At 46.1% G+C, this 17,754-nt stretch overlaps 1 protein-coding gene across 1 annotated transcript in view; it reads right to left on the bottom strand.

Moving 5' to 3' along the window:
• The window catches only part of LOC146058639 (transient receptor potential cation channel subfamily M member 2-like), a 263,946-nt gene that overhangs the window by 201,144 nt on the left and 45,048 nt on the right, over window positions 1-17,754 (bottom strand). Inside the window, exons 7-8 of the mRNA XM_083170912.1 lie at window positions 17,082-17,143; window positions 13,580-13,780 (exon numbers count right to left, since the gene is read on the bottom strand). Coding sequence (XP_083027038.1) covers window positions 13,580-13,780; window positions 17,082-17,143 — 263 coding nt within the window. The remainder of the gene's footprint in view (window positions 1-13,579; window positions 13,781-17,081; window positions 17,144-17,754) is intronic.

Raw genomic sequence — 17,754 nt, 5'->3', positions numbered from 1 at the left:
TGTCCGTGTGAAAGCATGTATGGGGGCGGGCAGCTGACATCCGGCGATGTCAGATGCCCGCCCCCAACACATGCGTCACAGCCTCATTTCCATGCGTACGCCCCGCGTTTGCATGGGAACGCCCATGAAATGCGGGGCGTATGCATAGGGAAATGAGGCTAGGTAGCCCCTCACGCCCCTATCCACCCCCTTTGCGGCGGTAAAATAAAATGTGCGGCGATTTCGCCTGCACATGCGCAGAGTGCCCTCTGCACATGCGCAGAGCGAAAACATCGGCGGAACGGCCGCAAGCGGCCGTTACCGCTTAGATCAGGATAAGGGCCATTGGGCCTTATTCAAATCTGATTGCAGTACAAACTTGTTCTCAAAATGGGCAAAACCATGTGCACTGCAGGTGGGGCAGATGTAACATGTGCAGAGAGAGTTACATGTGGGTGGGGTGTGTTGAAACTGAAATCTAAATTGCAGTGTAAAAATAATGCAGCCAGTATTTATCCTGCACAGAAAGAAAATAACTCACATACATTTAACTCTCTCTATACATGTTACATCTGCCCCACCTGCAATGCACATGGTTTTGCCCACTTTGAGAACAAATTTGTACTGCGATCAGATCTGAATAAGGCCCATTGTCCGCTTCCAGGGCTTAAGCCAGAGCACTCTCCTGGCATTAATAGACACTGTGGACACTCTGGTTGCCATTTTAAGTGCTTCCTCCTCTGCTTCTACCACATACTCTGCAGCTGCCTTAAGCTTCTCCGCCAACAGCAATACACCAGGGTCAGCCTGCAGCATGGTGCATAATTCAGTAGCCCACTCAATCATGGCCTTAGAGACCCAGGCTGAAGCAATAAGAGGACGTAGGGTGAATCCCACCCCTTCAAATATAGCCTTGAGGTTACCCTCCAGCTTTTTATCCACAGGATCTTTAAAAGCTGCACCGCCCTGTACTGGTAAAACAGTAGCCTTGGACAAACGTGCCACTGAAGCATCCACAACTGGCACCTTTTCCCAGAGCTCCGCATGAGACTCTGGCATGGGGTACAGACTAAGGAATCTCTTAGGCATTTGCAGCCTCTTATCAGGGGTTTTCCAAGCCCCTTCCAACAATTCCTGTAAACCTTCATCCGAAGGAAAGGTAACAGCTTCCTTACGCTGTCGCTTAAACACACCTTTAGCAGGAGTTTTATCCTCCACTGACAGTTTCAAAGCCTGTTTCACAGCTACAATAAGATCCTCTACTCCTGCCGAAGAGGTCTTTTCAAAATCATCACCCTGATCCCAGGGGATGTCAGTATACGCTCCCTTCTCCTCATCTACCATTGTAGGCATAGCATAAGACCTTTTAGGGGTCCCTGCAACATCAACATCAATCTTGTCTAGTATCTCACTAAGGGGCCGATTTATCAATATTATTTTTACTAAAATAACGTGATAACGGGTGTTTTCGCACCCTTTTCGCATTATTTTAGTATCACCTAAATGTATTAACTATGAATTGTTAGTATTTTCGCAAAACTTTAGTCTACAAATATATTTTCGCAATTTTTAAGTAAGTAATTCGCAGTACACATACTTGCAATGGGAAATGTGTACAACTCATATTTATCATCCTCAATTGTAAAAATATTTCGGGACCTTGACAGGTGTTATTTTCGCCATATCTAAGCTGCGTTATCCCTGTTCTTCCTTCTGAATGTGAGATCTGGCAGTATAAACAGTGAGTTTAACATCTACTTTCTCCCCTGTTTTTACAAAGGCAATTCAGCACATATCTTTGTCTGTGCTGAGACTAATGTTTCTGTATATTATCTAAAGGTTACATTTGCTTTCTCTGTCTCTTTTTATATATATATATATATATATATCTATGTATTTAATATATATATATATATATATATATATATATATACAGTATATATATAGAGATGTGTACATATATGTGTGTATATTTACATATATATATATGTTTGTACTTATATGTGTTTCTGGATGAATTGCAGTAAGGAACATACCTTTTTACTTTGGATCCTCCTGATACTTTGCATATAATATCCATCTTAAGCTGTGTTTCTAGATTTACCCCTTAAGTGGTGATTTTGGCTGGTGCATGACAAACCTACCAGGACAGGTTTTTCATGGCCCTGCAAAACCCACTGCAGATCATCAGAGCCACACCCCTAATCTTAACTCCAGTGTTTGTATGCTGGTGCCTGAGCTCAGTTCCGCCGCTGTACCTGACGACACCAGTCACAGCAGTGTTCGCAGGCAGCAGGCTCATGGTTGTCAATGATAGCTTGTGATAACTCAGGTGCAGATGTCTTGAATGGTCTCATGTACCCCGTGCGGCCCCAAAAAACACTGGGGAAGTGACAGCCCTTAGGCGAGCTCTGCAGTATGATCACCAGAGCAGAGGTGGTGGGGGGTTAGCACTAGAGCTGGTGCACCAGTGGCACACACCTACACACCACTTGGTGTGCACCTATTCTTTATAAATTGTTTGTATGGAAATTTTCAAGGAGAGCCTGCTTCAGCCCATCTGACCCTTGAAAATTTCCTGGCATACCACCCGAGGACTTAAAGGCCCTATACTCTAGATAGATATAGATTCCTTTTGGGTATTTGACATGCTATTTCAGAGAAAATTTGCATGTACAGTGGCCAGAATGCATAACAAGAGGATTGAAATGTGTGTTCATTGCATTGCACCTCCTAAGATTATACTGAATGCAAGAGAATAAGAAATCAATCACCTTCATTTTGCTGCTTTTGTGCGCAATGAGCTGTGTTCTTCACCTTGCGTTACTTTGCCGGGCTGGCTCTCCGTCCTCCAACCCGTTGGCAGAAGCATCAGTGTAGTAAGGAGGTAGGAGGAACTGAAGCCTCCTCTGTCCTCTCTTCTCCCCATCCCACCTGGCAGTAGCAGCAGAGGATAGAGACACATGACATGCTAACGGTCCCCTTTTATCAAGTTATATTTTCGGCTAAATGTACATAAAAAAATGTTTTGAGGGATTAATTGCAAACAAGTGTCTCCTAAATATCTTAAAGGAGGACTACAGCAGGAATCTCCGAACCCTGCTGCGATCCCCGTCCCCATCAACCGTATACCACATATGTTTATATGGGGGTTGAAAAGCTGCCCGATGTATTAACATCGGGAAGCCTGGCATCACACCCCAGGGCTAACACCATTCAAGGTTAGCAATAGCCCATTGTAGTGTATGGCTACACATCGAACTGCCAAGGCGGAGAGCGCAGTCAGCGCATATACGTGCCTGCGCAGACCCGCGTCAGTGATTTTCAGGGACGGGCTCTTTTCGAAGCCCTGTCCCGTAGCCCTCAATTTTAATTAATGCAGCCGTTGTGTATGCATTTTACAACCCAATCCTGTGTGGTAAGATTCTACACAGATTGCATTGTAAATGGGATCATTTTAAATGTGCCTCATAGCCTCAACCATCCTCTATTCTCACTTTTCCATACCCCAGCAGCTGCAGCAGATGACCGAGATACAGCTAAAGCTGAGGGGTACTTGTGACTTATCTGGGCGGCCGATTTTCTTCATCGCACCTAAAAATCGCATCAAATCGCATCGCATACAATCAGATTGCATGCGATGCGATTTGACGCGATTTTAATATATGAAGTCACCCAGATGCCTGTTTCATATGTGAAATGGCCCCCCAGACCCCATTTTTAATTGTATACCCACCCTGATGGCTAAATACCCCCCATTGTTAACGCCACCCCACTATCAACGCTAACCCGAAGCGTGGCGAGGGGCGGCGGTACGCGTCCTCCGACCTTTTCATGCCCTACTATCCACGTCGGCGTGGAGTTGAGAATAGAATAGTGTGGCGAGCGCAGCGAGCCACCGAGCCCGAAGCGTGGCGAGCCCCGCGAGGGGACGCGGATACCTTCACAGGTAAACGCGTCCCCTCGCGGGCTTCACAGGTGTCCGTGGCCACGCGGACACCTGTGAAGTCCGCGAAGGGACGCGTTTACCTGTGAAGGTATCCGCGTCCCCTCGCGGGGCTCGCCACGCTTCGGGCTCGGTGGCTCGCTGCGCTCGCCACACTATTCTATTCTCAACTCCACGCCGACGTGGATAGTAGGGCATGAAAAGGTCGGAGGACGCGTACCGCCGCCGCTCGCCACGCTTCGGGTTCGCGTGGATGGTGGGGTGGCGTTAAAAATTTGGGGGGACATTTAAGGGTTAATTGTGCCTATTTGGGCTCTGTAGCCCATTTAACATTGATTCCTATGGCCAAATCGCGGGCATTGAGGCATTTTACATGAAAATCGCGGTCAATCACGCTTTTTAACATTGTTCCCTATGGGAAAATCGCGGTCATCGCGGGCAGCAGATTTTTATGTACCCGCGATTTACCCGCGATGACCGCGATTTTACCCCCAATGCCCGCGATTTCAATCGGTGGCGCCCTTCTAGGTAAAGAGTACCATAGTTTCCTATATAGCGCAGCATATTCACTTGCGCTTTACAATAGGAGACAGTGATACAACAAACAGGGTATTTACAGTCAGTCAAAGGTATGAGGGCCCTGCTCACAAGCTTACAATATATCAATTGATTTATTATTATGCAGCAAGCATATCACAGCACCTTACAAAGGGCCTGATTCAGTTGTGGATGCAGACATTTTCACAGTTTATTTCTTTGAAATGCAATGTCAGTCACACTGCACATGTGCAGTGACTTACAGCAGACGCAGATACTGAGTGACAGGTACAGTAGTTTCTATTTGAGGGAGGGGAGGGGGGCTGGTTTGTCAAATGCAGACGTGTTTCAAACATTAATTTGCAGTTGCACTGGCTCCAGCGTCTTTGTTCTGATGGTTATTCTAAGCAACAATAGAGTTGCTCATATGTTTGATTTTGCCAATGTTGCATCTTTTATACTTAAGTGGTGGATTTGAGAGTGCAACTGCACCCACCCCAACAAGATAAACTTAATAGAGGGATTATTTATAATTTCAGAAGCTTATTAGTGTAGTATATGCTTTGGTAACCAGTTTATTTTCAAAAATATCGAAACATCGGGTTCACAGTACCAATGTTTAGGTCTAAATGATGTTTTGCAACCAATGTTGAAAAACATCATTTGACCGATGTTTTCTTGCGATGTCCCATCCCTAATACATACACCCTGTCCCTCTCATACATAATTACATACACCCTGTCACTCTCAGACACACATACACCCTGTCTCTCTCATACATACATACACCCTGCCGCTGTCATACATACATACACCCTGCCACTCTCATTCATACACAGTGTCGCTCCAATACATACATTCACCCTGCCACTCTCATACATACATACATACATACACCCCGCCGCTCTCCTACACACATACACCCTGCCGCTCTCATACATACATTCGCCCTGTCTCTCTCATACATACATACATACACCCTGCCGCTCTCATACACACATACACCCTGCCGCTCTCATACATGCACCGTGTCGCTGTAATACATACATACACCCTGCCACTCTCATACATACATACACCCTGCCGCTCTCCTACACACATACAGTACACCCTGTCTCTCTCATACATACATACATACACCCTTGTGCTCTCATACACATATACACCCTGCCGCTCTCAGACATACACTGTGTCGCTCTAATACATACATTCACCCTGCCACTCTCATACATACATACATACACCCTGCCGCTCTCCTACACACATACACCCTGCCGCCCTCATACACACATACACCCTCTCTCTCTCCTACATACATACACCCTGCCGCTCTCATACACACATACACCCTGCCGCTCTCACACACATACAGCCTGCCGCTCTCATACATACATATATCCTGCCGCTCTCATACATACATACATCCTGCCGCTCTCATACAGTACATACATTCAGTCCCTGCCGCTCTCATACATACATACATACATACACCCTGCCGCTCTCATACACACATACACCCTGTCTCTCTTATACCTACACCCTGTTCCTCTCATACATACACACATACATACAACTTCACTCTAATACATACATACACCCTGCCGCTCTCATACATACATACACCCTGCCGCTCTCATACATAATTACATACACCCTGCCGCTCTCCTACACACATACACCCTGTCTCTCTCATACATACATACACCCAGCCACTCTCATACATAAATACATACACCCTGCCGCTCTCATACATACATACACCCTGCCGCTCTCATACATACAGTACATACACCCTGCACAAAAACACATTCTGACACAGGGCGCCAGATAACACCCATGCCCCCACAGTGCCAGCTAACACCCATGCCCCCACAGTGCCAGCTAACACCCATGCCCCCACAGTGCCAGCTAACACCCATGCCACCACATTGCCATATAACACCCATGCCCCCACAGTGCCAGATAACACCCATGCCCCCACAGTGCCAGCTAACACCCATGCCCCCACAGTGCCAGATAACAGCCATGTCACCACAGTGCCAGATAACACCCATGCCCCCACAGTGCCAGCTAACACCCATGCCCCTACAGTGCCAGATAACAACCATGCCCCCACATTGCCAGCTAACAACCATGCCCCCACAGTGCCAGCTAACACCCATGCCCCCACAGTGCCAGCTAACACCCATGCCCCCACAGTGCCAGATAACAGCCATGCCACCACAGTGCCAGATAACACCCATGCCCCCACAGTGCCAGCTAACACCCATGCCCCCACAGTGCCACATAACACCCATGCCCCCACAGTGCCAGCTAACACCCATGCCCCCACAGTGCCAGCTAACACCCATGCCCCCACAGTGCCAGCTAAGACAGGCAGCAGGGCAGGGGGTGGGCAGCGCTGTCAGGCCGGAAGGGTGGGCAGCGCTGTCAGGCCGGAGGGGTGCTTCCTCTAGCCTAAACTGCGTGAGGAGGTGCCCGGACGATAAAACAAAACTACTTGGGGGGGAGGTGGAAGGGTGCGCGGGCGGGCGGGGGGGGGGGGGGTGCTTGCGCGCCAAAATAGCCAGGGGTGGGGGGCCCAATCCGACAACCTACGCAACTAAAAAAAACAAAAAAAAAACAAATGTACATCCGCCCCCCGCGTCCCAAAAGATCATACCTGGGAGCGCAGTAGTCCCAGGGTCTCCAGCAGCAGTGTGACTGCTGCAGCTCCCCAGCATCCACCTTCAAGAATCCCGGGTGTCTGAGGAGGGGAAAATGGTGCCGCCCTCTACCCTCAGCAGCATGAGGAGGTGCCCGGACGTCACATTAAAACTACTTGGGGGGGAAGGCGGGGGGAGAAGGGGAGGCTTACTACCACCACCACTGCCCAAAAAAAATAAAATAAACATCCACAAGAAAAAAAAAATCATGCTAAGCACCCCCCCCCCCACTCCTACCCACGTAAGCTGTGAAATACCTACAAGCGCAGCGCTCCCGGCGTCCTCCTTCAGGCTCCTGTCAGCACCTGCACCAGGGTGTGTGAGGAATGGCGCAGCACTCTCCTCTGAGCAGCGTGAGGAGGCGCCAAAGAAAACTAACCTACTGCGCATGTGCAGAATACAAATATATCGCAAAATATATCACAAGTGACTAAAAATTTGAGAAAGAAAACTCGCAGAAAGATACCATTTTCGCAGACACATACCTGCCACACGAATAATGATACATTTGCCCGATAAATGCATTTATCGGAATGCGAAAATAATCGATAAAAAAGTGATAAACTCGCAAATCATTTCATAATATTGATAAATCGGCCCCTAAACCTGTTGATCCCCCTAGCAGTATCCTGCATCACCTGAATAAAGGCAGGATCTGCCTGGGTAAGAGGCAAGGAGCCAGAGGACTGCTGAGATGATGGCATAGGTCTCTGGGATTCTACCAAGACATCACTCTGTCTGTCCAGTAGCTGCACCAAAGCGTTTACTGACCTGCCTAGGGCCCTGGCCCACGCGGGTTCAATCTGCTCTGCCCTCTGAGGTTCACTCCCCATGGGTCTCACAGCAGCGCAAGTGTTACATAAGCCCCCCTTGGCCATCTGCTCAGGGACAAATTTCTGTGTGCAAACATTGCACGCGCTCAGTGCACTAAGGGCTCCCTCCCCCAAAACCACAGCATGTTGCTCAGATATGATGAAAAGTGATATATATACAGTGCATACAATGTACCAGCGATTATACAGGTTTAATGCACTCAGTCACTTAGCTGTCTGTTGGTTTCAGATGCGGGGAAACGATGCCCAGGAAATCCAAACACTCTGCCAGGATCAGTAAGCCAGCTCAGCTCCGCTGCAAGCGTTCTGAAAGGCGCCAAAACAGAGTGAGGGAAGAGACCAAAGTCCCTGCTGCTGCGGGGTCCGTGACTTTTGGCGCCAACCACCACCAGTCAGCCGCTCCCTTGGTAGGATTTCCTAGTTCCAGTATCTCCCCCTCGACTGGGGACCACTTGGAACATGCCTGTAACAACGCTGCTGTCCTCTCATATAGGAGCTCAGCGTGTAAACTCTGCATAAAATGGCCGCCGCTATCACGGAGCGCCTGTCCCCCATGATCCCCACCTAAACGTGGAGCCGGTTTCAGGACACTCCGGAGCCCAGGCAGCTTCTTAAAAGAAGCTGTAAGCGCTGCACAGGGAGGCCAGACAGAGTCTCCCTTGTGCACAGTGAGCTGACAGGACGCGCTTCTGCCAGCTCCTGCTGCGCTAGCAGTGTGAGGATTCACTATGAGAATCCTCACACTGTGCCTACCTAGCTAGAGTATAATTAATAAAATAATAAAATTCCCCTAACTACTCTAATTCTTCAGCTGCTCCTGCAGCTCTTTAGAATAGCACCCACTCCAGTGGGCACCTAACACGAACTGAAGAGTCCAGGGATGCAGTAGGGGAGGAGCCTACCCTCTAAAGCTTTAGGATAGGTGCCTGGCTCCTTCGGACCCTCCTACATCCAGTGTTGAGCTGTGTCACCAGGACCATTGAAAGAGAAAGACCTGATCTTTCCGGAAAACAAATCCCAATCTGATACTACAGATCTTAGATATGTAACGGATTACTGTAAAGAATGGAAGGAACTTCAATGCATCATCAATCGTAACTGGCATATACTGATGAATGACAGAGACCTCCAGAAAACACTCCCAGGGAAACCACTATTTAGCTGGCGCAGGTCTAAAAACCTAAGGGACACACTTGTGAGAAGCCATTTCACGGAAGGCGTAAGAAGAAAAAACCTACTGGTGGGAACTTATCCTTGCAGATACTGCAAAGCGTGTACCATGATTGTCAAAAACAACAAAGTTGTTAACAGATATGGCACCACCTATAAAATCAAGCAATTTATCAGTTGTAACACGATAGGGGTCATATACTGTCTGACCTGCCCCTGCCAACTCAAATATGTGGGGATGACCACAAGAGCCCTCAAATTGAGAATCCTTGAACACGCAGGCAATATTCGCAATGCCCAAAAAGACCAGACAAAAATGAAAAAGCTTACGTCAGTTGCCCGCCACTTCCTCACCGCTCATGAAGGAAACCCTAACCATCTTAAAGCTTTTGGCCTCGAACAAGTGAAACTAGGCATTAGAGGGGGCAACTTAACACAGGAACTTTTAAAAAAAGAATGTAAATGGATTTTTGAATTGAATACGGTCTTACCATATGGCCTTAACGAGTATACAAGCTACAACTCATACTTATAAAAATCCAATACTTCCATTCCCTTTTTCCCTCATATATGCACACTATCCCGGTATCCCGATATAACAATTATGTAATACAACACGTTGTACTATCACGTGTAACCAGTGTCAATACCCATACCTATAGGAGCAAAAACCCCTTCCCCCTCCCCCTTTTCCCTCTCCCAATCTCATATTTCTTTCTTTCTTTTTTCTTTTTTGTCTTCCTTTTGTTCTTACATTCTTTTCAATTCATTTCCTCCATCATAATAATATACACAATATTATTCTCGACACAATAAGCTAAAATCCACTCACATAGAGATTATTATAACCTGTCCATAACTCATATTTCATCACTTTTTAGTTATCACCTATACACTTATGATTTCATTATGTTTTCCACAGTGTCAATCACCCCATTATATTAAACATATTTTCACTCCAACACCACCCCCTTAGGGGTTATATACCAACAACACAACTCTTTTCTTCACAACTAACTCACTACCTTTTCTCATCACATCACATCACATAGTCTATTTAACAAATTTCTCAGAACACCCCACTCACCATTCATTCATATCACATCAAATAACCTCTTCCCTCTTCTCACATCCCTCACCATCATAACATTTCTCCCACATGCTTTTTCACAATAATTACACGTAACCAATTAAAAACATATAACCATTTATAAATTTATAATTTTATAAACTATAGGATAATTATCTCCACACAATACCATATATCCAAAACACCACCTATCCTTAAATAGGTCACCAAGATACTACATTTAATAACCAAACCTGTTACTGCTCAAGACTACATGTTATGACACATAAATGACCGCACATATGCTCCCTTCTGTCCATACCAAACACCGGTACACACTGTACGAGATCCACCTTAACGTGCAATAGCAAAATGCTTGATCTTTCCAAATTGTGAGCAACACCCATACACACTGCCCGATGTGCACAACTATAATATGCCAGTTACCAACACCAGTAGATAAGACTCATGTAGCGGGACAGCTCGTTATCATATCGGCACAACAATCCAGACAGGATATACTAACCAACTCATAGGCAGCAATTGTTCGGCAGATTATTAGCAATTTTTCCTCACATCAATATTCATGAATGTGCTCCATTTTGTTCATATCAAATACCCATATACAATGCACAATATTCACTCACAAACTTAAGAAAAACCAGCCTGATCATCAGACAATTATTGCAGCTAATGATCTGTTACGCACTAACCCAAGGAGTGTTTTACCTAACGTTGTCTCATATTGCTATTTCTTATTGTTCGGCAGAGTGCTCGGCAGATTATAATTAACGCTTCCTTAATATCAATATCCATTAATGTGTTCCTTTATGTTCATATCAAATACCCATATACACTGCACGATACTCACCAGAATGTGCAACGAAAAATAGTTGTTCTTTCCCGACTATGGCCCTTATTCTGGTCTGTGCGGCCGGAGCCGCATACGTTGCTCCGGCCGCACAAACCAATCCCCGCCTACAATACGGATCGCCACGGCCGTCCGTACGCGGACGGCTGGCGATCCGCATGAAAATGGTGGGGCGTACGCCTCCACCATGGTGGGAGCTGCCCCCTGCATTCGATGGTCGGCGACCATCGAAGGCAGGGCCGCACGCTCCAGCAGCTCACGCAAGCTTAGACCACACGGACAATCGTCCGTGTGAAAGCTTGTATGGGGGCGGAGAGCTGACATCCGGCGATGTCAGCTTTCCGCCCCCATCACTGGCGTCATAGCCTCATTACCATGCATACGCCCCGCGTTTGCATGGGAACGCCCATGAAACGCTGGGCGTATTCATAGGTAAATGAGGCTAGTAAGCCCCTCACGCCCCTATACGCCCCCTTTGCGGCGTATAAAATTTTTGTGCGGCGATTTCCCCTGCACATGCGCAGAGTGACCTCTGCGCATGTGCAGAGCGAAAACATCGGCGGTACGGCCGCACGCGGGACGTACCGCCCAGATCAGAATAAGGGCCTATGAGTGATATCAACACATACTGTACAATGTGCATAACTAAGATATGCCAACAAACACATCACATGACATATACTCATGAAGCGGGACAGCCCGTCATTTCCAATACAGTCTGCATATGTATCCAAATAGGATAAAATAATTGATTCTGCATTACAATATGCCTGGACGCAGCAAGTCTATGGCATATCATTAATAATGTCCCCTCTACAGGTGTTTCTAACAATTTATCCCACAAACTCAATAAAAATCAGCATAATAATCAGCATGACCACCAGATAATATATGCAGCAAATGATCTGTTACACACTAACCCAAGGAGTGTCTCACTAACGTTGTCTCATATGATCATCTCTTATTGTACTGTCTCCAGTTAAGTTCCAGACATTATAAACAACTATGTCATCACCTCTGCAGAAATCCTTGGAATCACTTATTGAACAATCAGCAAATGTAAAATGCAAAATTGACTTGCATAAAAACGATCTCATGCCTCTATCTACTATAGAGAGAAATGATTAGGTTCTGATACGCTATCTACATTGTATTTTGGAGATAGCTTTAAATTAACCAATTGCTACTTGACAAACAATTAGCAACAAAACAGCGCTACATAGCCAAGAATTTACATTCAATCAGCCATCCCAGCTGACAATAGTAGCCAATTAATGGCCTATATAAACCCCCCTGTGAGGAACACCGTCACAGGCACTGAAGAAGCTCCACCCCCAGCGAAACGGCCGTCTGACTGATTTGACTGATTCAGCCGCACGAGCGGCTCACCACCACACCCCGCTGCATACAAACGGCAGCTAACAGATCCGGAATTCAGGAGAAACAGATACAACGTACGGATAAAAACATCATTGAACGCTCACTGACTCTCAGGGAACCAGGACGGTTGCGAAGGTCAGCAGCAGCTTCTTTTGATCTTTTCAACTGTGAGTGTCACCTATTTATCTAAATCAACCATATTCTGCATCTTTGTGAGCGGTTATTGTCGCAACAAAATACCCAGTAGCAGCGCATATCTCTATTTCTTAAAGCTACGGCTACAAAATTACACAGCCTAAATTGAAATAAGAATAACTCTTACTCTCCGGACTGTACCAGAGCAGGACAAACTCCTCTCTGACACTAATACTTACTGTGTATCTATGTATATTTCGCAACTTCTACTAGTACCTCTATGGGAACAATGATCATATTATGGGAATAAGCTGACATTTAATACAGCCATTTGAAATTACCCACATTTTTGTTTGCCCTATCAGGTAAATTCAGGAGCCTGAAAACTCATAGGACAGCGCAGTAATATACTATAAAAACCTGGACTGTACGTTACCTATGCTATTTACGTTTAGTGTTGTATGTCTGTATGTCCGATCTCTATTTTAAGATTAAATATTAAAAGCTAAATTTTATTTGTTCGTAATAAATCACATTGACAAAGTTAAAAGAGTGCCCCCAAACAAAAGAGAGTACTTTTTCCTCTACACTTTGGTACCCTAATAATGACCTCAGTGTCCTGTCCCTTGATGCAACTGTCTTTATTTACCATGTATTTGTCCTAAATTGTCTTGTACTGTAATTCGTTATATTATTTATTTTTACTCATTTATGTATTGTCAGACACAGAGGAACCATTGTGCCGCCATATAAATAAACAACAACAATAATAATAATAATAATAATAATCATCATAATAATAATAATAATAATAATAATAATAATAATAATAATAATAATAATAATAATAATAATAATAATAATTATAATAATAATAATCATAATAATTAAGTTGGTTCTGTACATGTTGCCACTATGGAAATAGACAGCATATAAAAGACATTTGTGACTCACTTTCTTGGTCCATGTGATAATCTGGGTCTCGGTGAAAGTGCCGTACGACGCCTGGAAATACTTCTGCAGTTTCTCCTTGATGAGGGAAATGGTGATTTTGGAAGAACAAAGATTTGCCACCTCTGCGATAATGTTTGCAATGTGCCCAGATCCCTCCACGATGACACATGGGGTGTTGTTACACATGGAGTTGTAGATGGTCTGCGGGAGGACAATGTGGGGACGTCAGACAGGGTTATTGAGATATAAGGCATATACATCTATATGCTGGGGAGCATAAGAGGATTTGGGGGAAATTTACTAAAGGAAATTTGTAAAAAAATAGGTGTATTTGTATCCAAAAATACACTCATTTTTTACATTTACTATCGTATGTGCTATCAATACGAATACGAATTACCATATTTTCGGGATAGTAAATGTCAAAAATAAGTGTATTTCTGGATACAAATACACCTATTTTTTACAAATTTCCTTTAGTAAATTTCCCCCTATATGTCAGCATTATCATCACTATTTCATCATTATCACAGGACTGACTGACAGCAGTAATGTCACCGCTACCAGGGCACCACAATTCTAGAGGCCTTCTATGGGCAGGTGGTGGTCCCACAATCAGAGCATTCTCTACCTACAGTACCTCCTAGCCTGTGGCCATACAGTGCATACTGTAGGTATCAGCATGCTGATTGTGGATGGTTGTAACTATCCATCAATAAGAGTGCCAAAAGCCATCTAGTGTATACAAGCATGTGGATAGACAGTGCAGGACTTCAGGAGTGGCATGTTTTTTTATTGGTGAATATGTGTGTAGGACCCCAGTGCATTGTTTTACCCAGGGCTTAAAATGATCAACAACGGGGCTGCAGGCGGGCGCGGCTACTCACCCTGCCAGACACAACGGTCCTTGCACCTTCTGGGTGTTCAGCCACTGGGGTCCGGCGGGCAGGGGACCATGGTGGGTCCGGCAACTGCTTGTCCTCTGGCTCCCGGGACTCAGCGCTGCCATCTTGGTCAGGTCAAGTGATCTCTGAGGCAGATCCTCTCTTAACCTCTGACTGGCTGAAGTCTCTGGTCCAATCCGTGCACAGCATGGTGGTTAAAGCCCAGCAGCAGACATTTTTTCTGGGCTGGTGCAACCTTCCTAGTTGCAAGTCAGGCAGTTACAGTACTGTCAATGTTCTGTTTGGCACAAGACTTCCAGTACTAGCTACAGTATGTTCCATTCCTGCTGGTTTGTTTCCAGTCTGTTAGTTCCAGTCCAGCTCTAGTCCGATATCAACACATGCCACCATTGAATTCCTCATCGGTCCATGGGATCCTTTGTTGCCAAGAAGGCATATGTAGTTTCCATTTCCTGAGTTCCAGAGGTCCCGGATTCTGTCTGGTGCCAGTTGGCTTTTTAAAGTTACTGATGAATCCAGACTCGTTTTCTAGCGAAGTTGGCCTTTTACGTTTTCCTTAGGTTCCAGTGTCCCTGGTTCCCTGCATAGCCAAATAGGCATATTGATTTATGGAATGACCTGCTGTTCCCGGTCTTTGATACCACACCAAATTGGCCTTCCAGGACCTCAGCCTGAATCGGATCCACAACCAACTCCACAACCACTGTGACAATTCTGCTCTCTATTTATTGTAGATATTGGGGGAAATTTACTAAGCCAAATATAACTAATAAAATCATATTTGTATTGCAAAATACGATTTTTTAGGCTTATTCGTATTTTAAGGATTTACTCTCCTGAAAATACGTTAATTCGTATTCACGGCACATTAGTATTTGTATTTACAAATACGAATGTATACGCCATTGAATGGTGATTCCTAATTTACTAAGTGGCCATATTGAAAATGCAGCCACTAATTTCCGCCAATTAGCGGGATATGGCAGCTAATTGCAGGCCAAATACGCCAAGGAAAATACACTTCATTTTCCTGGCATATTTGCCAGAAGCCTGCACAGATCAGTCAGATCCATGTAGGCTTCAGTGTGTAAAAAATAAATAAATAAATAAGGGTGTGGGTTACCCCCCACAGCCGTTACCAGCCCCATTCTCACAGAGCCGGTCCTGGTTTTAAAAAATCAGGGGGAAAAACGAATAGGGTTCCCCTTATTTTTTAAAACCAGAACCAGGCCCAAGGGCCGGTCCTGGTTCCCAAAATACGGGGGACAAAATGACTAGAGGTCCTCCATCTCTCAGCCGGGAGTCCTCCACCTCTCAGCCGGGAGTCCTCCACCTCTCAGCCGGGAGTCCTCCACCTCTCAGCCAGGAGTCCTCCACCTCTTAGCCAGGAGTCGACCACCTCTCAGCCAGGAGTCCACCACCTCTCAGCCAAGAGTCCACCACCTCTCAGCCAGGAGTCCTCCACCTCTCAGCCAGGAGTCCACCACCTCTCAGCCAGGAGTCCTCCACCTCTCAGCCAGGAGTCCTCCACCTCTCAGCCAGGAGTCCTCCACCTCTCAGCCAGGAGTCCTCCACCTCTCAGCCAGGAGTCGACCACCTCTCAGCCAGGAGTCGACCACCTCTCAGCCAGGAGTCGACCACCTCTCAGCCAGGAGTCCTCCACCTCTCAGCCAGGAGTCCTCCACCTCTCAGCCAGGAGTCCACCACCTCTCAGCCAGGAGTCCACCACCTCTCAGCCAGGAGTCCACCACCTCTCAGCCAGGAGTCCACCACCTCTCAGCCAGGAGTCCACCACCTCTCAGCCAGGTGTCCACCACCTCTCAGCCAGGAGTCCACCACCTCTCAGCCAGGAGTCCTCCATCTCTCAGCCTGGAATATTACATCTCTCAGCCAGGAGTCCTTCACCTCTCAGCCAGGAATATTTCATCACTATGGCATGAGTGCACCATCACTCAGTGTGATATTGGCCTCTCCTAACAATACAAAGCCATGTTATATAGATGATGACAGTGACTACATGATAACTGGAAGCTTTCATACACTACCAATAGGCTCCCATCAGAAATTTAGGTGTAGAGCTATGATGGGACAAGTGTCCAGTATCTCTCAGATTAGAGGTTCTAGTCCTATGCAGTGAGGACGTGAGGCAGGTCATAACACTCACATCTCTGTGCCAGGAGTCCCCCATCTCTATGCCAGTAGACCCCCATCTCTATGCCAGTAGACCCCCATCTCTATGCCAGGAGACCCCCATCTCTATGCCAGGAGTCCCCCATCTCTATGCCAGGAGACCTATGCAGTGAGGACGTGAGGCAGGTCATAACACTCACATCTCTGTGCCAGGAGTCCCCCATCTCTATGCCAGGAGACCCCCATCTCTATGCCAGGAGACCCCATCTCTATGCCAGGAGACCTATGCAGTGAGGACGTGAGGCAGGTCATAACACTCACATCTCAGAGTCATCACTGACAGACACTGTGACGGCAGCTATGGGTAAAGACCACACAGGTTGTGGGCATCTCACCATTAATGAGGACAAAAGAAAAGGTGACATTGACACAATGTAAGGGGCACACACGGTTCTAGTGATACTCACATCGAGGGTATCAGGGCAGCCATCCAGCACCACACACACTGTAGGGATGTCTATGGAAGTCTCTGAAATACAGAATAACAGGATTTTATGAATGAAATCCCTCACATGTGTCATTAGTAATAGCCTATCATAGAGTAACTGGCTTATTCTGCATACTGTATGTGTGTGTAGCAGGAATATACCGTATGATGAGGAATGTCAGCCTGACAGTTATATTAATGTGCAGTGTAGAATGAGCCACAGAGCTGGCACCATGGGTTAGTGATGGCAGGGGCAGTGGGTATGTAGAGCGCAGTGCCACTGTGCATCATGGTGATGCCTTTATCCTCTATTGCTCAGTGTCTCTTTGATCCCAGAGTGCACCTGGATTAATGGAAAATACATTGTATGATAGAGCCAACATCAGGCAGCCTATCAGAAATGACTCCTTTGGTCAGGAGAACCAGGGCCCCGAGGAACTCACTATAGGAATGATAAACTCTACTATATTACACATCTCCGTTATCTTCCCAGTCATAGAGGTTCTACTGGGGCTTCCAAATTTCCTCCTTACTAATAGATGGAGAATCAGGGTGATACGCAGTCATGAAAACCAGTGATGGGGCCCAATTCAGCAAGTATTGCTAGTTACATTAAGTCGCCACCCAGACACAAAATAGCGATTTATTCCCAG

The sequence above is a fragment of the Crinia signifera genome, chromosome 2 (assembly GCF_055691185.1).
Source record: "Crinia signifera chromosome 2, ASM5569118v1, whole genome shotgun sequence".
NCBI classification, from domain to species: Eukaryota; Metazoa; Chordata; class Amphibia; order Anura; family Myobatrachidae; genus Crinia; species Crinia signifera.
This window is presented reverse-complemented; position numbering and strand designations above follow the sequence as displayed.